At 41.6% G+C, this 26,578-nt stretch overlaps 1 protein-coding gene across 1 annotated transcript in view; it reads right to left on the bottom strand.

Annotated features, from left to right (window-relative positions):
* EML4 (EMAP like 4) overlaps positions 1-21,765 on the bottom strand; it is a 150,193-nt gene extending 128,428 nt beyond the window's left edge. The window contains exon 1 of the mRNA XM_033054903.1: positions 21,643-21,765. Within this exon, the coding sequence (XP_032910794.1) occupies positions 21,643-21,667 (25 nt within the window). The 5' untranslated portion in view covers positions 21,668-21,765. The remainder of the gene's footprint in view (positions 1-21,642) is intronic.
* Between the last annotated feature and the right edge of the window lie 4,813 nt (positions 21,766-26,578).

The following is a 26,578-nucleotide window of genomic DNA, read 5'->3' as shown; positions in this document are numbered from 1 at the left end:
TTTGCTTTGTACCCAGAGTTGTAACTTTTTTTTTTTCTTCTAGATATTCAAAACTCAGCTGGAGCAAGACCCTAAGTAACACTATCTGTTTTTGAAGCCATCACTGCTAGAGCTGGAGGGTGTTGGACCAGATGACCTCCAGCGGTTCCAACCTACATTTTTCAGTGGTTCTATGATCTATTCTAGGACAGCATGCATGGTATAGGATTACAAATGTAATATACCAGTAAGCCAAAACACACTGCCAGCCAAAATGCAAGAATAGAAGATACTACTCTACACTCTTCTGACATACTCCTGTCAGCAGATGCTCCAAAATGCTGTGTCAAAACTCATGGGAAAAGAGGGGGAAAAAAGGAAAAAAAAATAAAAATCCAGAAATGCAAACACACAGTTGCTTTGGCATATCTGTACATAAGGACTTCTACCTTAAATATAGAAGATCATACCTTTCTGTGGCTCAGCTTTGAGCAACACAGGTAGTACAGATGCTGGTGGCACTGATCTGGCATGAAGGGGAAAAAAACATCTGGGACAAAAGGTAAGTGTCTTGAAAATGGAAATTTTTAGAGATTCTGGTTGCTGTTTTACTACCACTAGAACCTACTCCGAAAACACAATTCAATGACTGCTTTATTGATGTGTTTGAACAAATGCTGATGCCACTTATTGAATACATATGTATCACTCAGAGGTACTTCACTGCAAAACATCTTGAGGAAAACTAGAAGGCATTAGTTTGTTTAAACAGAAGCATCTGATAGCCAGCTAAAGTCACAATGAACGGTCTGTAACAAACAGCCCGGGGAAAACAGATTTTCTGCAACACAGCTGATACAACAAACTTTCCTCCAATATAAATGTGGCACTGGAGTCTTGCAGAGCCAGGAGGGCTGTGTTTGGGAACTGAGACCACTGGACATGCTGGGCCAGAAATTCAGCTGATGTTAATCAACAGAACCCCATCAAGGAGAGGGGATCTGGCCTGCTGTGCTTTGGTTGCATATGTTGAAAAAACTTCAGTAGAGTCTGATGCGGTAACTTTGATTTATGTTGATAGACAGTCCTCCCAACAGAGTCTGTTAAGAACAGGGAGAGGGATCACTCATTTCAATATCTGATCATTTAAGCCAGAAGTTGACAGAATTTGCCCCCTCTCTGAAGAATGCAAAACCAGTCTACTCTACACACATAGAGTACAGAAGAAAAAAATTACTTTTTGCTAATAAATATAATGAAGATACCATGTGTCTGAAGTTAGAGTTAGCTTTAGATGTATAACTGAAATTTATTATTAAGGCTGGAACCTGGCCATAATTTAGGTGGAACAAGAGGAACCTACACTGGTGAAGAGCATAGGTGCCAGCAGAACCCAACAACTAGATAAAAACCAGTAATAAGTTGTCTCTTACACACACTGATCTTCCTGTAGTCACAAAAACATTTCTCATCTACTCACTGAAAAGTCTATTTGCATTTGAAAAACTAATCTTTTGAAGAATTTAATTTTCACTGATGGCCTGTGGGGAAGAATGAAGGGATACAAAAAAAAAAAAAAAAACCAAGCCCATCCAGCACTATACCTAAAAAAAAAAAAAAAATAAAAATCACTCCCTCCACACTGGTTAAAGTTGTGGGCATTTACAAACAAGCTCATAAGCAAATCATGAAGACAGGTGAATAGACCTGGGTGAAAATAACTTCAGAAGCTAAAATACTGGAGAATTTATGCACTAAAATATAATTTAAAAATAGAGGTAGAGACATGTTGCAACACAGAAGTTGAGACACTCAACCATTACAAAGAATGTATTTCTGATATTTGGAAAACATAGCCTGTATTCTAAGAGTTTCTGCATGAGCTGTACAAGTCCTTATTGAATTGAGTGCAATTCATACATGTGAAATGAAGGAAAAGATCCTAAAGAGAATGGAAAAGAAGGCGGAAATTCTCTCAGTAGAAGATTCCCTGTTTTGCTGGCCCAAATATTAAGTCTTCTGGAGACTTTTGGTGAAAGGAGTACATCCAAACATGCTCATTCAAACTAAAAAACATGGCAAAGATGCTAAATGCTGAACTCTTCACCATTCTTGCCAAGCTGCAAATTAACATTTTGAGTATGCATTGTTGCAAAGTAAAGTCACCTACACCGATAGCTTAAGTTATGTGTAAATACACATTCACTGCAAGAGTTTTTGTTAGCTCCCTGATTGCAAAGAAATACAACACAAAAATAACTCAACCAACATGTGTCAGCAAATCAGCCAACAAGCAAAGAATAAGCCCTGCAGGAACAGATGCAAGGGGAGGAAACAAAAACCCCATACCTAAAAACCCTTTGTGAGGGCATGTGTGGCAGAATGTGATCAGTAACTAAAGATGCCAGCACTCATCAGTTTCTAAATTCCTGTCTTCTGCCTTGTCAAGTGTCATTTACAAAAATGCAGACCGAGTGAATGAGACTTCATGACTCAAGATAGTGTAGCATCAGAAATGTACGATTTAAATAGATGCATCTGGTTAATTCCTTTATAAAATACAGAAAAACTGAATAGCTAGTCAGACATTTGAAGAAAGTATGCAGTTGCATCTAATACCAGTACTATAGTTCATTAAATTAGGAAGGTTGTACAAATGAGAAGTTTAGACATGTTTACTACAAATAACAAGAAAACTTAATTGTACAGTTGCATTTTCTCGACCCACAGTTGTCTCCATGTCACTTTAGATTTGCTTGTTTAGGCAATTAAAGTAAGCAGATAAAACCACCAAAAAGAGCTGGAGAAACCACTATCTACCCAGTCACAGAAACATAAACCTGAATCATTTATATTTAAGTACTTCAACCAAAGAACACCTGTATAGGGAATTTTTAAACAGTCACAACCCCTAGATAGTGGTTTTACTAAGGAGCATCAATGTTTTCCAGAAGCAAGAGCATACCTACCATTTTCTTCTTCACTCACACTAAAAACTTCAAACATCCCCATGCAGAAAGAGTAAAGTGATCAAAAGGTAACTTTCAGACCAAAAAGTATGTATTTATAGAGATATCCATGCCAAAAGCCATAGCACGTTTTTTTTTTGAGCAATGCAGAAGAACTTCTCTGTGAAGGAATAAACTGTATCACTGAGCTTTAACACTCAACAATCCTCTAGATTTTTATGCAATGCATCACCTTATAATCCCCTGTACTCCAAAAGCATCCTCTCCCCCAGATCTGTTTTTAATTAAATATTTAAGTGTTTATTTCAAGATCTAATGCTGTCTCCTGTCTTGTGCCAGCCCACACCACACCTGAGCTAACACCTTGAGCTGGTGTGAAAGGATGTGCTGGAGGAGGCAAGCACACCTCCATTTACAGCATCCCTCTCCTTTTTACAAATCCTACATCTTCATCCTCATAACAAATCACTTCCAGGTAGGCCTGTGCTCTTCAATCCTGGTTTCTACTCAAAGGCAATTCCTGCTGAAATGCTGACAACCAACTCAGCCATGTTTCAAGATGATTATGGACCACACCATCTTTCTTGCACTCTGCACAGAAAATCAGAGCTGATGTAACTGAGTGATCTACACATTTCTGCTCCAAAATATGGTTTCTGTCATAATCAACACCAAGATATCACACACCCCCAGCCCCAGCCTTCCATCCCTTCCAAGGGCACAGCTGGGCAGGTTTTGCCAGCTTTGCCAGGTTTTTCACATGGGTTTCTGACTCCCGAGCAAAATCTGTTCACTTAGTTAAACAAGTCAAATTCTGAACGGCTGAATCCCACAGACACCATAGGAAACACCAGGAAAAGGAGTCCCCAGAGAAGAGTAAGTTGCTGGTGGGTGTGTGACAGTGTCTTCCTGAAATCCTAATGCAGAGGAACCATCCCAAACCTTAAATGTCAGATGGCAACCTCACTGCTGCTACATCAGTTCTTTACAAAAATAAAAAGACGCGCGCAAAGAACACCACACCATGTAAGCTAATCAGCCTCACATGTCAAGGTAAGTTTTCCAGGTTAAATGCTCACCAAACAGAATTCATTTTAGAATTTAAAATAATTAACAGTGCATAGGGTGTCATTTACAAAGCAGGAGTTCTGCTGTTATTGTTGTAACAGCAACTAAGCAAACAAGCCTGACATTGCAAAAGCTCCTTGACTCCCCTGTTTCTCAAAGCAACTGCAAGGAAACACCCTCCTCTTTATACATAAGGGCTTGTGAATAGGTTTAAACTCACTCTGTGTGAGAAATAAGCCAGTTAATGGGGATTTCTAGCTGCAAAGGACAGTTTTCATCTAAAATGCTAAAGGACCAGGGCAAAGGTTTCATATGAAAGTGATGAAATCCTTTAAAGTACAGAATTTGAACCAAAAAAAGTCTAAGCCACAGATAAAGATGAGCACAGAAGTACTTGAGACTAGGAGAAATAGCACAATATCCCTCTTGAAAAGATCATAAAAATGGTACAGTCACAAGCATGAGAAAAAACTTACCATTAGCAATCCCAGTCCTCCATACTGCTAAATTTTGCTCCCCTTCTAATCCTGGCCTCTTTCCTAGCAGTATTTCAGAAATAGCACTGTACAGGAGGTTCTGTACTCCAGAAACTATTTTACTTGAATTGCACTTTTCAACAAAGATGATGCCTTTTGAGAAATCAAGATGATTTCTCTTAAGCTGCATTGTTGAAACTAATCTGATTTTTTAAAAAAAATTATGCACATTTACACTTATTATAAAAAGCATATATCACAGAACTCACTTTTCCTGCATTACAAAAAGAAAATCCCCATTTTGCAGACACAAGCAGTTAATATCTCAGCAAATCACATAAAGACCTCTTTACTTATATGGTCCTTTGAAAGGCATTGGGGCAAGCCCCTAAAGCTTCAAACCACAAGGCTCTGAAGCATTTTGCATTTCACGTGACTCCTGAATAATCAAAAATTTAATCAGTGTTTAGCCCCAAGAAGTAGTAAAAGAAGGATAAAGTTTCCAGACATGGAAATAAGCTTTCAGATATTCTGACTTTGTGATTGTCATTGCCAAAACTAAGCACCATTTCTTTTTTTGCCACGAAGTGAATGCAGTACATAGCCTTTCCTAAAGCCCTGAAACTTCACTGTGGCAGCAGAAATAAAATAAGAGAGGGTGTAGATGAAAAAACAACTTGGAACAGGCACTTTTTATGCCAAGCTCATCATCTGTGTTATTAATACATTGCACATGAACACCACATGATGTTTCAAGTGAAGTTAAACATAAAGAATCTATTAACAAAGGCATGGTTATTATTTCCTACAATAGTGACTTACATAACACTGCTGAAACTGTGTAAGAAGTTAGTAAACAAAAAGATGCAAGGAAAACACTACAAATAGACACAAATAGTAAGAATTGAAAGGATCATCCTGAATGAATGTGATAGAGCTCTGTCATAAAGAGTGAGCAAGCAAGGACTAACAAGGACCAGAATCACAATTCCATGTGGGGATCAAGAATGGTCAAGTTGCCCAGGACAGGAGGGTAAGAGGATTACTACAACCCACTCCTGAAGTGAGGGAGTCCCAGCTGACCTCCCATACAGGAACAACTACAACTTCATTAACTATAACCTAAAATTATATTTTTCTCACTTTGCCATGAAAGTGCAGCTGCAATTACTGAGACGAAATACTTAACCACTGTCCTTGACAAGATGAACCAATTTCTAAGGCTCTTTTTGTAACACAAGGTTATTTTAAAAGAGGACTCATGAAAGAATAAGCTGACAAGCTCTCAAGAGTATGCTTCTCTCAAAAGGAGTTGCATGCTGCACTACTGTTGGCAAACAGAACCAAGGTTGCAAAACCACTTTTATTATAATTTTTTTTTGCATGTTTTCAGAGGTCTGTAACTTTCTCAAGTTTTTCCCTTTTTATTTGAAAGGTTTCATATTCACTCTGGGAACTCTCTCAATAGGCAACTGAATATGCTTCTTAAAATACATATGAAAAAAGAATTGCATTCTAAAATGTGATCACTTAGGGACCACATACTAGTGTATGGCCAAGTCTGTATGGTCAATCCAAACCTGACACCCCTGTTAGCTCAAGTAAGCAACCAAAATGTTGGGGAATGAGATTTACACACCTAGGAAGTGAAATAGGATCCTTAGGGTTGGAAATGACCTTTAAGACCATCAACCCACCACCATGCTCAGCACTAAACCATGTCCTCAAGTGCCACACTGTTTCTTGAACACTTCCAGGGATAGCGACTTCAACACTCCCCTGGACGGCCTATTCCAGTGCTTTACAAACCTTTCTGTGAAAAAATTTTTCATAATGTCCAGCCTAAAACTGTGCTGGCATAAACTATTATTTTGCACCTTTTTTTTTGCTTGCAATATATCTCTGGATTCCCAGCCTATGTTCACGACAACAACCAAAGAAAAAAAAAAGGCAACAAAGAATTCTGAAGAAATGTAATATAAAATAACAAATTATAAAGCAGCAGCCTTCCATCTGGAATTATTCAGAGGCACATATGGTCATATTTTTAACGTAGAAAAGTTTTGTAATCTGATACTTATTTGACTTTCCTATGATTAGCTGCTCCACAGCACACGAGCTGTAGAATATGAAGCTCAAAATCAAGTCTTATAAATTAAATATTAAATTAAAATTATTGACTCCTTAATCTCAGATATTTCCATAAAATCTACATTCTAAGGGAATATACATTTTCCACAAAATATACGTTCTAAGAGAATTAGGTTGGCTTATTTTTTCATTTAGCATACAGCAACAGTAAAACAAAATTACAACACATTTTCTCATCTGGAACATATGCATAACTGCCTTAATAAGGACAGCAAGACAAACAATGATAATTAAATGGGATAATTATATCATTAGCTGATTTCAAGTTTGGGGTTGGTTTAGTTAAGAAAACAGCACTATGTTTATATTTGATTTTTGAGAAGACACAATGACATAGGTGGATGTTTAACATTAAGCTTTCTCAAAAGGCTTTGAAAAGGAAAATCCATTCTGCCTTTTCACACACCCTTTTTGAGAACGGCAGGAAAAGGACAGGAAAAAGTAGAGGAAAAGCAGTAGAGGGAGAAGAAAGTTGCTGGGATTTGGAGAGTATTGGGATGTTCAACAGCATCCAACTGTCTCCCCAGCTGCTCTACCTCCTTGTTGTTGCTCCCCACAGCATCTGTCCTGCAAGCCACACATCAAGGAGATACCTTCACCTCTGGGTGTGCAGTGAACCACCTCCACCCACCACGCTGGCACACAGGAGCTCCACATTGGAGACAGACGGGTCTTTGCAAAGGGGAACTGGACCACAGGCTGGCCATGCTGGGCAGCACACACCAGCCAGGCACCTTCTTTCATTTCCTTACACAGATGTATCTTTACAGTTTCCAAACCGAGTTTCCAGACTACTGTCTGCCCACTCACTTCCCCACATCCTCCATCCTCCAGAGACACAGTGACAAAGTGATGTTCCCAGTAACCTCCCACTACCAGTGACCCACCAAAGCCAAAGGCAGACGTGGCACTGGTGCAGCCCCTGGCTCCTTGGGGAGAGCAAAGCTGAGCCCACAACACTCAGCATCTCAAAACTCCTCAGAAAAACTCAAGGGTTTCTCCAACACGGCTAAGAGAACAGAGTTACTGCTGTCACCCTGGACACGCAAGAGAGGGGTTACCACGAGATAAACCATCCAGCCTGGCAACTCGGATCAGGAATGAGCAGAAACAGGATGATCAGGAATGAGCAGAAACAGGATGATCAGGATTTTCTGCAGAAACAGGATGATCAGGATTTTCTGCAGAAACAGGATGATCAGGATTTTCTGCAGAAACACACTCATTATCATGTTGATGGGCACACAGCTAATCCTAAACATTTTATACCAGAAATTATTGGGGCTTCAAGTGCCCACCTTTTGTTTTCCCCACCTTACTGCCCTCAAATACAGACAGTACTCCTGCAGAGGGGTTATAAAAGCAGGCTAAAAAAAAAATAAATTAAAAATTCTTTATGTCCCAAGACAGAAGAGGCACACTCAAGAACCAGCTGTCCTCTGTTGCCAGAGCTGCCTCTCAGCAGCCCCCTGCAGTCCTCCAGCACAGCTTCATGCACCACATGGTTTGAGCCATGGGATGGGTGTAGCTCTTCCCCCAGCACAGCAAGGTACCACGCTGATGGGCTCACACACAGAGCAAAGTACACTCCCAAAGGCAGCAGTGCACTGTCCATCCTCCAAGCAGGGGATGCAGTGAGAACACCAGAGCTCAACTACATCTGGTTTGCTCTTGCTGACAATTTCAGAAATGTTTTTATACAAACAGGAACACTGAAGAACAGGAAGAAAAGGACTACAAATTACTGCCTTAAACTAAACTGAGGGGTTTTTTATGGTAGGTAGAAAGTAGATGACTGCTCAATATGCAGCTTACTCAAAAGGGAGCAGAAAAGTGAAATGCAAAATGAGAGCAGAACACCACACATGGCAATAAAAAGACCACAGTAACAGAAGAGCTGCAGTACATCTTGGTAATTATAACTTCTCTGACTGCTACAAGTCACTTGCTAGATCAATAAAAGAGGCAGCACTAGAAAGCACCTAAATAAAAACTGTGTTCAATTATAAAACCAAAGATAAGTTTTCTACTAATTACAATGACGCATGTGGGTTCAAAAAAATCTCAGTAATAAAGCAGATAAAACATACACTATGCACGTGAAACGGTGTGCACAGCAAGAAATCATTAACTTTAATGCCACAAAACATAAAAATTAGCTGTAAAAGCAGCAGAGACTCTCCAGTGATCTGATGCTGCATTTCCTTCTAAGTTTCATGTTGTACATGTGTAATTGCAGCAATAAAAATGGATATTTTTTCTTGGAAAAATTAGTTACGTCAAACAAGACAATCAAACCAATAATGATTAACAAATAAGTGGAAATTACCTCACAGTATAAAAAACTAATATAAATGCCTTTGTGATTATTTGTATTAAAGAAGTGTAGCTCTAACAAGCTTCTAAACAAGCAGAAACTTACCTATTTTCAGTGTTTACTAGCACGGAAGATGATCCCCCAAAGCTTTTAGTACATAAGCACCCACAAAAAATTAGAAGAGAAGAGGGTAATGAAGAAAACCATATGGTAGTTATCATCCTATTAAATAAGAAGGATGCTTCTTGTTAGAAGAGAACTGAGTAGCAGAACCTTGTTGGACTGAACAGGCAGGATAGTGCAACAGCAGCAGCAGCACCCTCCTGCTCCAAGATCCCTGGAAGTGGCCCAGAAAGACATCAAGTAATCAGAGCATTAATGCGATTGAGTTTTCCATTTCCAGAACACGAATGGTTCATGTAGCACAAGAGCTAAATGACTAAAACCTATTCTGTTTCCAAGAGACTGAAAATTGTTTCTGTAACTCTGAAACCACTAGGAGTCAGTATCCAAGGAGAGTATAGATCAGAAAAAGGGTGACATGACACAAAGTAGCCCATAACAAGCTTGGTGAACATGGCAAGCCTGCCACAAACCACCTCAAGAGCTTTCCAGCAAAAACTTGAAGTTAAATGGCATTCAGTGAAGAACAGAAAATCATATTCCACAGAGAATAAAAGTTATAAAACTCCCAAACAATCGCAACAAGGTATCCACAGAGTTACTGCAGAGGGGACGGGAGGTTCTACAGAGTTACATGGCATTGAACAATCCAGGTATTCATGGTGAGGAGCACATGTCACAGCAGTCTAACACAACTGGAAGAAACACGAGCTGCTCTGCAGAGCCTCGCTCCAGCAGCTGCAGAGTGTCAGCATCCCCATGAAATCCCCCAGAGACTTCACCAGAGTGGCTCCTGCAGTCTCCAGGGGCAGGCATTTTCCTTTCCCTTCCCTGCTACAAAACTGCTTCTTCACAGAAAGCCAGAGCTGTATGTGATATGTAATTATTAGCATTACCCCTATTTCGTACAACCACATGGAAGTCTCTGCTGTCACACCACCCAGCTTCCCTACACATGACTTAGGACCACATCTTCAGGGGAATCAGCAAAGAGAAACAGAGATGGTTTCCATCTCAAGGGTCCTGCCCCAGAGGGGTTACCCCAAATCCCAGTGTGACAGTGCCCATGGGCAGCACATGGCTCAAGGCCACCAAGCAGCTGCTCTTTGTGGAGCTTGGAGCAGAAGGTAGGACACAGCACGACCTATGCACAACAGAGAAGGGGGGATGTTAGCACATACACATTAAAGCTGGTGAGGCAGGTAAAAATCACTACGAAATGGTTGGTTCTGCATCCCTATTCTTCAACCAAAAAAGATGCAGATCAAAGGCAGGAGGTACCTGAGGCTGTTAAGCCAGAACTGCAACTTGAGGGCTAGTAACATCCTGGAGTAATTAAGCTGATAAAGAAAACTGGATTAAGAGGCACAGGCAACTCCTAGATGACATCAACCCTTCTCATTTTTCTTCAAAAAATACATAGCCAAAGATTATAGATAGTACAGAAGAGCTGCTTGCCAAAATGCAGCTTCTTGTTCATCTTAGGCAAGTCACTTCTTTCTAGTAAAGATTCCTATCTTCTTCTGCCTGCTAATTAGTTTAACTTTGAAGATATTTTGAGTTTTAACCCATATGCTGTATGCAAAAGACTCCATAAATAGCAAGATGGTAAAGACCAAAAAAAAAAACCTGCTTCAAAGCAAGCTTAAAGTTTTTCAAAACAAAAATACATACTGCAATGCCTAAGATAATCAAGACCAGTAATGCTGACAGGAAACCAAAAGGTGCATTAATCACACACAAAAAGTAAGTCCAGATAGGGCTACATTACATAAGAGATATGTTAGATATATAAGGTGAGGGGTGATACAACACAGAAAATTGCATGAGTACAAGTTTGGATTTGATACTGGGAAAAGTTCCTTCACTGCAAGGGTGGTCAGACTGGGAATCCTTTAAATAAAAGTGGGGGAGAGGGCAGGGGATGTCGGTAGGTGTGCTGCTATATATATACACATATGCAGACACTAGAGTCTGGAAATTGCCCAATTAGTTCTGGAAACTAAAATAAGGACTATTCAAATTTTATCTGTTTAAATTAACTTCAATTAAAGGCTAAAGGCAGATGTAAGAGATCTTATCAAAGAATCAAATCTGCACAAATTGACAAATACAATTTAGGCTGCAAATACTCTATGCAAGCTTTCTTCTATTCTCTTTCACTTTCCTAAAATTCCCTGTCATTTTATTCATGGAAAAAAAACCCCATCCCTTTGTAATCTATAGATAACAAACAGCAAATGTTATCATTCATTCAAAAAAACCAGCAGCCAAGTTAGAGCCCTTTCGCCAGTAAAGCTGCTGTAGCTACAGGAACAGGAAATTGAAATTTCCACTACAAATAATAATTAAGTAAATGCAGATAATTAAAAGAATGTTAGCAAGAACCTCTACACATAAATCTGTATTATTTAGACAGCCAATAACTCAATTGATAGGCAGGAGAGGGAAACAAGGTAAAATTTCCACTCTAACAATGCTTCAAATACCCAAATCCAGTAATAAAGATCTTACACTCTTTGTCTCTGAGGTAGATGATGACTTTGACATTCGATTACTAGAAGTCAAATTAAATGCTCTCCCAACCTCACATTTCTCTACAAGTAGAATACTCTACACACATACAAACATTGCTGTAGCAGAGCCACAAGCCTGGCACACACACACAAAATAAATGATCAAAAATTTGTTCAAAACTCAGATGAGTTGATATAAAGAAAACTGGTCTCCTATCTCCAGTTCAGTAAATAGGATGTCAGATGAGAGTCCCACACAATACCACACCAGCTCACTGACAAATTATCCCAGTGAAAAAGCAATATAAGATTCCTCCAAACAAATACTTCCTGCTTTTGCTAATGCACACCATGACATTTAACTCATAATAAACCATTCTGCAATACACTAAAATCAAAGTTTACCTGATGCCCACAGCTTGAATCCCTCCAAAGTTTAAATAACTAACAACTATTAACATCTAAAGGTTTGGCATCTAAAAATGAAAAATGGAAGCCTATTTCAGAATTAAATTTGTCATCAGATGAGGCTTGGAGCAACCTGCTCTAATGGAAGGCATCCCTGCCCACAGCAGGGTGGTTGGAACTCTACGATCTTTAAGGTCCTTTCCAAACCAAACCATTCTGTGAATAAACAATAACTTCTAGGCTGTATTTATCCACATCATGATTAAAGTGGGATTGCTTTTCAATTCTTGGCTGGGTCAGTTCTAAACTTCAGAGTTTACTAATTTGAAGATTGCCAGCTTCTATCTGTTTTCTTTGCACCTAAACCAGCTAGCATGCAAAAGCTCGAGGCATGATGTTAATCTCACACAGAAATTATCTCCACACTTTGACAATTTTCCAATTGAATCATAAAAATGTTTATCAGTTTGTAATACCATTACTCCCTAATATGCTGGACAGACCTTGGAAATGCACCACCCAAAGCTCTCCAGCACTTAGGGCCAGTAATTGTTTCTTCCTATTTAGAGTTTGTACCAACACTTCAGATTAGTTATTCTAGCAAACAGCACAGTGCCATATTGGAATATCATTTCTAAAGAACCACTAATAAGCCAAATAAAGTGTTCAAGGAGAAAAAAAAAGAAGTGTTCCACAAGAATCTGAATTGTTTACTGTTTTTTATGACTATGCCTAAGACCCACTTTTCTCTATGTTTAATAGGAAGAGAAGCAATTTCTATTTTTAAAGCTCCTTTGAAAGCATCTCAAATCATCCAGCTCTTTGTTTATAACCAACACTTCATCCCTCCAAGTACCTTTCAGAAAATACTACAGTGACAGATTATAGAAAATAGAGAAAAAATTCCAGATCTGGAGAACACCACTGCCAACCTGTCATCTTTCTTAAATGTGTCACATAATTTTCATGGAAAAATCCCATCATTAAATGCTTAGAAAACAGACATACAGATAGACTCAGTCCTGCTTATCCTATGAAAGAATACAAAAAAAAAAAACCAATTAAAATTATTTTAAAAACTCAAAATCAGAGTTTGTACTGCCTGTTATTATCCCTCTTGCCTCATGGTTTTAATGGACATGTTTAGAATTCAGAAAGCAAGAAGCACAGCCACACAAACTGCTGATTTCCTGCCAGGTCTCTCTGATGGCATTTACACAGCACATGCTGGGAGAGGAGGGGATAGCAACTCAATGCAGAATTTCATAGTTAAACAAAGTTGTAATTACCTCCTTGTTAGAGCTCTTGTTTAAAGAAGCTAAGTGATACTACACAGACATGAGTATTGCCATGTCTCTGAATCTTGCAGCTGAAAGAGTTTAATTTATGGTTCTTAGTTCTGGAGGTCCTTGCCTCCTTTCCACACCTCTCTTTGGAAATACCAAAAAGCACATTTTTAGAAATGTTCTTCTGGAAATCCATTCAATCAAAATGCATCCAAACAACTCCCAAACCATGCCAATTGCAATGCATGTTCACATATCTGAAGTGGTCTCTGCTCCCAGAGAATCCCAGATGGATTTGTGCAGCAGTCACCTCAGAACTGCTCCTACTCAAAGAGTGATTTCACTGCCACATCTACACCAAATCAGAGATGTGTGAGAAAATCTTTAACAGCAGCCCCTTTTCCTTCCTTTCCATGTGGCCAGGTCCCCAACATCTACTGCTCCTGGAAAGGAATTCAGTCAGCTGAAGGATTATGTCTACAATATCTACCATTATATCTACAATTCAAAGCCACTCCAAAGTTTGCCTATTAATTACAGAAGCCAGAAGTACTGCAAGATATATAATAAAGATTTAAAAAAAAAAAAAAAAAAAAAAAAAAAAGAGTCTGGGGAGGTGACATCCTTCCCCAAAAACTGAACCTGAGACTGGGCTCTACTCTGCCATGTTTAAACAGAGTTTGACAATTCAAATCATGAGTCCTAATGAAGGAAAGATCCATATAATGCACACACAGCAGGAAACATCTTAAGGAAATGGCATGGTCTGCTTGTGACCAAGAATAAGGGGGACAGAAACAAACTCGAGCCCACTCCACTGCTGTTCTTTTCTACAGTGATGGACACAAAGCTCATCAGAATCCTGAAGCAAAAGCAACATTTTTCTTTTGTTCTCAAAGTAACATACAGTAAACTGTAAGGAAACTAACAGTTCTACCATTCATTTACGTATATTTGGGATTGTTAAATTAGTTATGCATGTGCAGGCTGCCTTGCTTACCTCAGCCACTGATTGAATTTAAGAATTTTAAAACAATTTCTAGTACCCTTATGTCATCATTTCATTAAAAACAATAAAAAGTGGTGAAATCATTACCTCTTTGTTTGGACGGCAAATATAAATTTCTTGTCAACAGCCATTTTCTCGCTTTTGTGTCTCAACGCAGACTAAAGAAATCCAACTCTTTTGTCTTTTGTCTTTAAAATTATAAGGTTCTCATGAAAACACATTTTCATTTACTTTAACTAAACCACATTTCTAGATCTAACTAATTTACAGCATCCCTTTAGGGAGCCAAATCTGGGGCTTAGAACCAATTTTTTTCATTTATCCTCTGGGTTTCAAACTCCCAATTTTCCCAAAGGATTATGAAAGCCTGCCAATTTAGCTTGATGCATTAAGACTGTTTACACAAATCCAAAACACAATCAAACATAAACCAGTCTGGTTTCAGCCTCCCCCTGCAGTATTTTTTAAGCTCAAAAATGGCCAGGGAAATGGGAACCAACTCCAGGCTGGAACACTGCATTCACAGCTATGAGTGGAGCTTCAGCAAAATGAGAGAACCAGGTGACAGACAACAGTGAGTATTTGTCTTCTATTTAATACATTGGAAATTCCATGCAATTGTACAAAATGTATCACATCTGAAATACAACATATCTAAAATATATCATATCCATTTACAGGGCACAGCTGTTGTTCCTACTCTTACCCCTCACACTGCATTTCTATCATGCATAAGAGTCACTCATAAGTACAAGCAGCTCCAGAAAGAAGAGGTACTAAATACAAGGAGTAAGCCTACTTTACAATAAGATATATTTGCACTCAAAAATATCTTCCTTAAGAAGCTACAAGGGCATGCAATCCACATCACTAGATGGGGCAGAAAGGCACTGGACACACCAACCAAAGAAAGAAACTGGATTCTCCAAATACTCATAAGAGGTAGCTGTCCTTCCCTATCAACAGCACTGCATGCAAAGCAGAGCAGCACAGCCATTAAAGAGTCAGGAAAGGGATCAAGACACCAGCAAAGAAAAAGACATAGCTATATTTAGTAAACAAGCTAGGCTGAAACTATTGAGGATAAGCAAAAGAGGCAACCCACTGAGAGGCAAAACAATCAAAAAACTAATTAAAAAAACCCTAGTTCATTCAACCCAGTAAGAAGTCTTCAGGTGGGAAGCTTAAGAATATCATAGCATTCACTGATGGTTTGTAGCATGAATACTTGCATTATGCAGTAAAAAATAAAACTAAACAAAAACAAGAAAGGGAGCAGGAAGGTGAAAGAAAAAGAAAAAAAGGCAAAATAAGAGAAAAAGGTTTTCATGTTCTAAGACACAGCAGTAAACTCAGGTTTTTTATGATGATGGTGCTGCTCTCCACATCCCACCCTTCCATTAGCACCACCCATCCATTCAGAACGACTGAATAATCCATTCAGACTCCAAGCTCCTCCATGGACACGAGGTTTTGCAATCTGAGTGCCCATATGTGTACTTCCTAAAGAGCATTCAAAAGCTTAGGGAAAAATTGCACATCACAACGTGGTGTCCAGATATTCATCCTTCAGCATTCAATTAAAGTCCAGAAAACTAGAATTCTACATGAATTTAAACAAGCAGATGAAGAAAAAGAGACAAGTAATTCCTCTTTAAACTCCTGGTGGTCACTTGTTTACAGAGGAAATGCGAGGCGAGCAGTGATTCCACCTGAACTCATAAGTAACTGCAGAAAGACTTCTTGAAAATGAAGTTAGTGAAGCTTACAAAAAGTTCTTTATCAGGTAATTTTTACCTCTTAAACAGAAGAATATCCCTAGTAGAAATGCTCAACACCAGCAGGAGCAGAGAGACTTGCACTGTCATCATACATGCCATGTGCTATAAAATTAATTATCCTCTAACACTCTTCCCATTACATTATGTGCGGGTAAAACAGGAACAACATTCTTGGCCTTACAATTGCATTCATTAAGGATTAGGTTTAGCAAGGACCTAAAGAGAGAAGGGAAAAATAAACCTCAGTAATTGATACAAACCACACCAAGAAGGGAAGCACCTCTGAAGAACAAGGAGTGACATGCAGATCACCCTGTACTTACTAACAACAGAGTAATAATAATAATAACAATGTTGCTTACAAAACACAATGCTGCCTCAAAGAACTTCCAAGAACACTGTTCCTGACCAATTTTTGTCCCTCTGACATACTTCATTATATAAAGCATAGAAGGAAAAAATCTTTCTGAGTAGGTTCTTCAGGCGAGAGACAATCCCGTCAGACAACTGTACTGCCGTATCAAAACTATTCCGTTAAAGAATATGAAAAACATATTCTGTAAGGTCAGAAATTATTCTAAGCATCCCAAGCATTAAAAGCCTTTCTAAAGGAGGGAGAAATTCTAAGTGAAGGAGTTCTAACAGGCTCCTGTGTGGAGATACTACTCACAACGAGAGCAAATATTGCCAATCACTCTGTGCAAAAATAGGACTGTTTTTTAAACACACAATCTTTTGCTTTTCAGCTGGCTAGAGAGCAAAGGGTTCCTCCTCACTGCACATGAACTAAAGGCTTCTTTAGCAAAAGGTGAGCTGCCGCCGCCACCACCAAGTTTCTAAAGCAAACAGCCTGTTCCCTCCTTGCTGCTGGAGTTTAATCTCCCCTGGCACAGGCCAAGGCCATCCTTCTCAGGCAGGGGAGAGTGATATCCTGCCAAAGTTTTTATTTTTAAGAAGACCAGCGCAGCGACAATAGCACACAGCAATTCCAGGAGCAGAGCCCTGTGAATTAGGCTGAGCTCGCTGTTGCTATGAGCAATTGCATTGCAGCACCACGGCCACTTCTGCAGTCTAGACGGGCAACGATAAAACTTAATATTCTAGCCCAAATAAATGACAAATACCCCACACACTCATTTTTCTCGGTAGTGAGCCCAGCCAGAGATGAATCATCATGCACACATGCTTTCCAGGCTCACAGAACCAGCGACCACAAGATCCTCTCTGCCTGAGCCACCCTGAGCCCTGGACCACCTCTGCCCCCACAGACCGGAGGCTTTGGAAAAGCTTTACTGGGGTTTAGCAAAGCCACAGGTTCAACAGACACTGCTGGTTCCTCCAGGGCTGAGCAGCAGCACATACTCATAACACTGCCTCAGAAACCACCTTCTGCACGATACCCAGGAAAAGAAATGGGGCAAAATGATATGATATAAAGATAGGAGCAATACATACACAGTGACAGAGCAAAAATGTAGATACTACACAAAATTATATTTAAAAAAATCTTTATTATGTCTCCAGTTCTTCCACCAGTAAGAACAACAGAAAAGCAAAGCATTGGTCTCCACTTAGTAATTTCAGCTCTCCTTTACTTTCTATTTCTCCGAAAACAAAATGCACAGACTCAAAGAATCTTTAAAAAAAAAAACAACTAAACTAAACTACTCTGCTTGCCTGAGACTTCAAGACAAGAGTGATTTTAATTTCTCTGTGAAAATATTTTCAATCATAAAGAATTCATCAGACTCCTAACCTTCAGGGCATCCTGCACAGCTACACAAAAACCATGGTTTGAAATCAGAAGTTGAGACTTCTCCATTTTTTTATGAGTTACTATTCTGCCACAGACCTCAATAACGGAGAGAGTCTTTTTGAAATTCTTTCTTCCACATTGTTATCACACACTGGTGACAAACTTGGAAAAGGCTGTAGTGATTTTTTTCATATAATCTGATGAATGTTTCCGTATCTTTGTTTACCATGAGTTATTGTTACAGAGCTCAATTAGCAGAAGCTTGCTCAGAAGGGAAAACAATGCAGCTGCTAACAGCAATGGAAAACCGTCCAGCAAAGAGCACTCACTCCTCACCAGCCCCAGGCAGCCTGTCACAGCTGGTTCTTCCTAAGTCTAAATCTAGTAGATCTCACACCTTAGACACGACCCAGCAAAGCCACTCTCAGAGCTGACAGTTCTGCCCAGCACCACCTGGTCCCACCTACCCTCAGCTGAAGGCTCCCACTGCTTCCCTCCCACCACCTGCCATGCTTCTCCTACTCCCTAACAAGCCAATTTCGGCAGAAACCCACCAAAACAGCAGGGGCAAGCAGCAAAGTAACACAATCCCTGATGATATCTAAAAATCAAAATTAATATGGGCAAAACTGTCAGTCTTCTGCAGTCCTGCAGCCCTCTGAAGGGCATATCTGAGCCAGCTCACCTGGGGCTCCCAGGCACCAGTGAGAGTGGAAGAGACGCCGAGCAGTAGTGCAGAACAAACGAGGAGGGATGAAGCAGGACAGCACTCACTGACAGCCTAAGCTGTGCTATTTCCCACACAGGCGTCTTTGCCTTTTTTTTTTCCTTTTGCTAGAACTCTCTGCTTGACTCCTTTGGCAGAATCAGCAGTGCTTTCTTTCTCTGCCCTGACGCGTATCTGTTTTGATGAGGACCCTGAGAGGAAGGGGAACTTGGCAGCATCAGAGCCAGACGCCCATGCTGAGCTCCTGTCTCAGCCAGGGCACAAGGCAAGAGCCCAGGCGCCCAGTCCAAGTTCAGACTTCTTGTTCCCATTCAGAAGCACAGTCTTGGACTTCGAGGGATGCATCTGGAAAAGCAGATGGCCCAAATCCATTGAGCCCTCTGACAACCATCGCATTGGCAATGCCAAATGTGAGATATGACTGTCCTGCTTGAGACAATAAATGGGATTCAATTATCACTGTGATATTCTAAAGGTACTGAAGCCACAGCACTCAGGAAATAACTCAGTGCTTTATCAAAATAATCAATATCTATTTCAACTGTGCAAGTTAACTCATAACATATAGATTTATTTTTTTTACTGTATACAGTAATTGCATACTTGTAAGCAGAGTGCTACATAAGCACTTAGTAAGCCAATAACCAAAACAATTTACTAAATTACATATAAAATGATTTCTTTCATCTGTTTATTCTCATAAAAATTTCAACGTGGAAGCCAAAAGAAAACAGCTGCGTAAAGTATTTTCAACTGCAAGAGACATGCAAGAAGGTATTTCTGCCTGTGCTAGAGGGCACAATCTGTAATAACATTTTGCCTTCCAGATAATGACAAGAGGCATTAAAAGGACAACTTGCTCTCTAATAACCTTGCTTGACTGGTTGAGCATGCACATACATAGACAGCACAATTTTGCCAACAATAATTTTAATTAATTTTTACATTTCATTCTAAATTACATTAATTTATGGCGTTCCTAAAAGACATTTAGCAGACAGCTAATTAAATTCAAGCCATTAGATTTTAATTAGGGACGTTTAAAAAAAAAGAGGTCTCAGAACAATTCACACATCTTTGTGAACACTATGTGCTCATTAGCAGCTAGAGCAGCCAACAAGTGATTATAAATACAGGAGAGGACTAAGCAGCATGATTCAAACCTGGAAACAAAAAAGTCACGTAAAGTTTCATACTTCAAAGCAAAAGATTATGGGAATGCCCTCCCCTCAGCCCAAGTCCAGAAAAGCTCTGCGTATCAGTGCTTGCCACAAAATCAAAATCAAAGGCCAACTAGCAGTGAATATCATAATGCACATTTTAAAAGGTTGAGCTGAGCTTAATCCTCATTAGATGCACATAAAATCACAGCGCCTTCCTGAACAAACAGGGAAACAAATTAAAGGTCCAGATGGAGCCCCCCTTAATAAGACACACGGGATGCCCCAATGAGCCCATCGTGGCTCCAGCACAAGATGCTGAGCCACCCGACGATCCCATGCCACTGCTCACTGAGAACCTCCACGCAAGAAACCAAACCTTTATTCTTTCATAATAACTGAGTTTTTTCTACTTCCAACAAAACCCAGTTATTTCTAAATATCGACCTCGCGGGACCAATACTGCACGAGTTAAAAGCAATATCGGTGTGCTTTGATATGGTGATCAGTTCTTCTGCTGGGTTAAGAGGTTCATAAATATTAACCATGGAACATTTGCATATGTCACCCACAGGCACAACCTTTCCTGAGAAAACTGGGAACAGAACCCGTGCAATTCCTCCATGTGTCGCTTTCTGATCACCAGATCTAAAATGGCCATGGCAGTTACTTGAGCAAGGACAGTATACCTGGCAGAGAGCCAGACTACCAAAGCATACTGTTAATTATGGTGCACCAGTTTGGTTTGGAGAGATGCCCAAAATGCTGGAGTTGACATTTCAAAAACCTGAAAGGTTAGGATCACACTCAGAAGTATTTAAATGAGTCAATTTTTCCAGAAAATTGAGAACTATTCACTGTTACTACAGATTTTACGGGAGTGACGTAAAAATAAATTAATCTTATTTTTAAGAGGCACAGATTTATTATTCTACAAAAGATGGAGTGAGTTTGAGCACGAAATGCCTGCAATAGACGCAGCGGCACTGAATATGATGAGAGCAGCAGGTAGGCAGCACTGCAAAACCAATGGTCTTGTAATTGGCAGAAATGGAAAGTTACATCGTTTACAACTCTTGCATTTGGATACACGTTCGGCTCACACTTTGTAACAAGCACAACCTGGTAACACATGCAATGTGTCCCTCAAACAAGTCAAAAACTGGGCTGGTGGAGTATTTTTGTATCCAGAAACTGGCGAGAATCTGCCGCAGCCTTCATAGGACTAAAGGCAGCGCAGCCTGTCAGTTTTCTGGCAACATTTACATGAGCAAGCAGTAAATATTTTGGATCACGCCAGGGCTCCGGCAGAGCAACCTGCCGCGCAGGCAGCCAGGAGGGCTCGCCGGGCGCACGGACGGATGCTCGGACAGCGGGAAGGCGCCGACTGCCCCGCTAACACTGCCGCGGATGCCGCCAGCGCCCCCGAGTTCCCGGGGTGCTGCGCTCCCCCTGGAGCCGCTCTGAGCCGGGACACGGCACAGCTGCCCGCGGCTCCCGGTGCGACACCGGGCCCGCCGCGCCCGCACCGCCGGCGTCCCTCCCGCCCCGGAGCAAAAGGGAGAGACAAAAAAAACAAAGTAACATCGTAAAAAAAACCCGCACAACCTAAGCCAAACCATCAGCCCAAAGCCAAGCAACTAGCTCCGGGGAAGCGCAAAGCCACGGCGAGGGAAGAACAAAGAAGGCAAGTGCAGCCGGAGCTCTCGCAACAGATGGTTTGAAGCTGACCAGATTTCGCGCTGGCATCCCCTCCCCTGTCGCCGCGGGCGGTGTTCGCACGCACCGGCCCGGCCGGCCCCGGGCGGTGCCAGCCCGCGGCTCCGGCATCCCCGCCGGCCGCAGGTGCGCGCCCCGGGCCCCGCCGCACGGCGGGCTGCCCGCACCTCGTCCCGTCCCGTCCCGCCGCCACTCACCCAAACTCCCGGCGAAACCGTCCATCTTGTGCGAGGGGAGCCCGGTGCCGGAGCCCGAGGCGAAGCCGCCGTCCTGCTCGGCCGGGACAGGTTCATTCACCCGCGGAGCGGCGGCAGGCAGCGGCGGCGCCGCAGCCCGGCGCTCGCAAGCCGCCCGGGGCAGCGGCTCCGGCGGCTCCCCGCGCTCGGCGGCGGGAGGCGGCTCCGGCGGCTCCTGCTTCTCCTGCCGCTGCTGCTCCTGCTGCTGCTGCGGGGCCGGCGCTGCCCGGCTCCGTCCGTGCGCCGCGACCCCAGCACGGCGGCGAGTGCCGAGCTGCTCCCGCCCCCGCCACCAGCGCCGCCCCAGCGCCCCGTGCTGTCGTGCTTCCGACTCCGCCCGCCCTGGCAGCCGCCGCTTCCCCTGCGGGCGGGCCGGCCCCGCAGCCCCCGCCGGCGGGCGGGCAGCGCCCTGCGCCTCGGGCCGCGCCTCCCGCGAGAGCTGCGGCCGCTGCTCCCAGCGCGGGGGGGAACGGGACGGGATGGGATGGAAGAGAACGGGACGGGACGGGACGGGCGGCGGCAGGGCCAGTGCGCCTTCTCCGGCGTGGGTCGGCCACGAGCAGCACCTCGGTGTACCTTCAAAAGCTTGTGCTGACGGGCGGCTGTGGGTGGGTTAATTGGGCGGCGTAATGTGTTCACCCCAGCAATCAACACAGATCTTCTTAGGTGTATCTGAAAATGTTTGTTCATACTAGTTCGGGGAAGTTTTTCCTCACTGATGTTAAGCCAGGGAAACTGTCACTTCTACCCTCGCCTTTCTTAGCGCTGGGTAGAAGCTGTCGCTCCCTCCGCTCCCTGCCAGCCGGCTCCTGACCGTCTCCTGTAACTTCCAGCCATGTGCTGATATCGGGGCAAAAGAGAAAGCAGGACCAGAAATTCAAGTCAGCCATGCTGCGTACTATCTAATTGCCCAGCCAAGGCGATTTCGTCTGTTAAGCAACATCATCAAAGTTGCATGACGCACTTTCTCCTTGGTCAGGAAAAGCTCCGTACCCATCGCAACATCCTGTTTTGCTATAAGTATTTCCCTGCAATGCACTCCAGGCGAGTGCCGCAGTTACACAGAGCCGTGGGTAATTGCCTCACGATTGGCCCTGGCATTAGCAGCTGGGCCCTCTAATGACAGGCTGTGGATGTTGTTGAGCAGGACTGGGGAGAAAGCGGAGCTGGAGAGCAGCACAGACCTGCTGGGAGCAGCCCACATTTCCCAGCACTTTCCATCCACTTAGGCATCGTTATCTTGGTGATCTGCAGTATTCAATAAACCCAGGAGGTTTGTGCTCGCTCACATTAGAGAAAAGCGCCTTGAAATTTTTCATCAAAACCTAATCTCCACTGGATTTTCCAGCAAATTTTACTGAACAGCTGCCACAGCATTGAATTTGAGTGCAGCTGCCTGCCAACTACATTAATAATCCACCGTCATATATCCTGTAGTCTTGTCAACAAAGATGCCCTGTAGTCGATCTGCTATAAATGAGCCACCTTAGCCTCTAAGGTCTGGTCTTAATTATACCAGATGTTAGAGTTCCTACCTGCACTTGGAGTATGTTGTAGAATAGCTTATATAGGCTACTTTCATGGTCTTTTAGCTATGAGAAATGTGCCCTGTAGTCAGTATTAACCAGTCAAAATTCCCTTTAAAATGCTTCGTTTTACAAACAAAAGCATGAAGAGTCAGGCACTACAGCTTCAGTCCTATCTCCCCACTCCCCATTTACTGCTTGCCTCAGGGCAGGTTTCCAAGATGCTCAGAGCATTGGGAGTACACATAGAGAAACCTCCTCAAGCTAGGAAAGCAAAAGTGCCCTGGGAATTCAGAACCTGTGCACAATTTTCTGCAGAAAAACAGTCCCTTTGCCGGAGACAGAGCCTTATGCAAATGTGGGACTTGTGTGCATCAGGTGTGCTGTTTTGTTAAACAAAAAACCCCAACCAAACAAAAAACAAGCCCAGCTGCCTTCTTCAGCTTTTCAAAACCACTCTTCAGATATATCAAAGAGTGAGGTATTGCAAACATCCTTACGTTTTTAGGTGTTTGCTCTGTTTTGTAGACTGGAAACGGATATTCAGAAGTGAAATGGCATCATAGATGCTTGTCTAAATGTTTAATGCCTACTGAAATTGGTTAGGAGCATGAATGAATACCTTTGATTAGCTGGGTTGTGCAAAGCTTGAATGAAGTATACAAAAAGGTTAAAGAGCTGCAAGGTAAACCAGTTCTCCATAATCTTATATTGAACATGAGTATGGTACTAGAGTACTGTTAGAAGCCCGAGATTTTAAAAGTAAAGCTGCAGAGTTAAGGAACTGAACAAAACTGAGACATTTGGAAAGAAAGTTTTGTTTCTATGTGACTTGATATAGAATTTCTGAAGAGCAAACACTATGCAGAACTTAACAAAATATGGCAAACTCTAGCTTTTAAATTCTTATATCTAAGCCAAGTTTTGTATGCTATGTAAATTTAGGTAAGGTTTTGATTGAAACATTAATTTATTTATTGATTGTGGTGTACACAACAGATGTAATTGCAGTATAGATAATACACAAGCAGAACTTCAGCAAAAAAAAATCTGTAGCAAATACATATATGGCCATGTGTATTTAATCTTTAACAATTTTAGTTGACTGATGAGCAGAACTTACAGGAAAAATACTCTTATTTGTGTCGGTTTCAGACAGGTACTGGCAAATTATTTAGCATAGTTGTAAGCTGATTAACAGTATGACTGTTCCAGGTGCAAACCCTAAGGAAAAGGTGGTTTCTTACCTCCATTGTAGTACTAATGTTTGACTTGGAGGAGGAATTGTATAGTGCTCTAAGGGGTTTGCTTCTGTTTCTTTGTTGATAGTGATTCAAAAACATGACCGAAGAGTTGCTACAAAGTTTTAACAAGCTCAGTTATTGTCTCCCTCTAGTTTATGTTTTGATGCTTAGGAAAGATAATGCTATTCAAGATTGGAGTAAACTTGGAATATCCCATCTCAACTTTCAAATCAGCTAAACATGCAGTGCTTTATTGCACATAGAGATAGCAGATATAGAAAGATAAATGTGATACCATAGGGCAGGACTTTTACAACAGTTTGACAGATTCACAGTTTGGGAGATGTAAATTCTTTTCTACTGCTCTCCCTCCCCTGCATTACAGCCCGACCCTTGTGACTCCCACTGGTTCAGGAGGCAGCTGGACCTATGCTGGGACAGGCAAAGCCTAAGCTGTGCTTCTCAGAATAGCTGGTGAGCAATGAGCCAGTGCCTCAGCTGCCCTAAATCTGTTTGGTGTTGCTGACTGCAGCAGGCAAGGCTGACAGACCCTGGCTGGGACCTGGACGTGCACACTGAGTCTCTCTCTTACCAGAGGGAAATTATGGAAAATGCAAACCCCAGAAGGAGGTCACCCTGAAATACACAGAGGAGGCTACACACATTCCAGAGATATTTACACAGCCCTTGAAGGAAATAGGCTGGTTTTTCCCCATTGTTTCATTTCTCTGGCACATTTTCCTTGGATTGCAGGTTTGTGAACAGTACTTCTTGCAAGAATACCCATGTTTGTCGTGGTGGTTTTTTGAATTGATATAGTTTAGCAGCCTTCAGCCCAGGAGTTGTTTGTAACCTTTTGGTGGCTTGAATGTAAATTATATTTAAGTATTTTTCCACTGAGGAAACATAAAAATTATTAACAACCGAAAATGAAATTGCTGAGATTTTTGTACATGAAGTTGGGACTCTGAACCTCAGCCATTTCATCTGACTGTTTTGAAACAGAAATGTACTTCCCACAGGACTCATCTTCTCCCTCCTGCAGTTTTTCTGGTGCACCTCTTCAGGGTGAGTAGCAAAAGCCCAGATGGCAACGAGCAGTCAGAAAGCCTGAAGTCTGATCCTGCCTCTCTCCTGTTCTACCTGCAGACCTAGGAAAAGGAGAATTGGTGATGCTATTTGCTATTGGTGTAATCAGTGTAGGATTTCTCCTCCTGCTCATTTGAGATGCTGTCCTTTGCAGTTAGGTGGGTTCTTTATGGTACTTTGTTTTCAAGATCAACTTTGAGAACAACTTTGTTGGCTTGCTGTAATGCATGGGGTATTGTTAATTCTCCCAAATGAGTTTCAAGTACCCAGGGGTCACTGATGTAAGGGAAAAGATTTGATGCCTGACCTAGAGGTAAATTAAATTACTTCTTCCTGATTTATAGAGGTTACTTCTCTTACCTTCATCACAGTCTCTCGAGGTTTTCTTTCTAGGCTGCGATTTGCCTCCCCCAAGCAGCAGCCTAAGGTTCAGTGCCTCTAAATTACCCAGGGGCATGAATCAGCCCCTGTAATGCTGAATGAGCTGCAAGGCACTAAGGGTCTTGTCAGAAGAACTAAGAGAACTTCCTTAAAGGCTTCTAATTGTGTGTTTAACAAAAATATGACCTAAGATTTTTTAAATGAGGATTAATTACCTGCTTTGTCTATGCTCATTCACTTTGTTAAAAACACCAAGCTGCTCCTATAGAATGCATTTTAGAAGCCAGGTCTTTTTGATATTGCTGTGTATGTGCTTCCCACAGCTTTTATAAAGTATTCCTAGAGGTCTGATGTTAACACATGCCTAAGCATCCCAATTGTCTTAAAAAGTAATAACAGAAATTGTCCTCCCAAATAAAAATATTAGTTTGCCAAAATCTTTCCAGTGACTAAGTTCTGTTTAGGCAGACTTTTTTTTTTTTTGTAGTAGTAGGATGGATCATAATCTTTTTTTCTATAGTGCTGCTACTTTTTTGCCGATTAACATAAAATCTCATAGAGGTTGACTTTTAGATAGAGCTGATCTTTGTTTCACTTCTACACATTTAGTTTTTCATTTTATTGCAAATAGATTTTTCATCACAGTGTGCAAAGTTG

This window comes from Catharus ustulatus, chromosome 3, assembly GCF_009819885.2.
Source record: "Catharus ustulatus isolate bCatUst1 chromosome 3, bCatUst1.pri.v2, whole genome shotgun sequence".
NCBI classification, from domain to species: Eukaryota; Metazoa; Chordata; class Aves; order Passeriformes; family Turdidae; genus Catharus; species Catharus ustulatus.
This window is presented reverse-complemented; position numbering and strand designations above follow the sequence as displayed.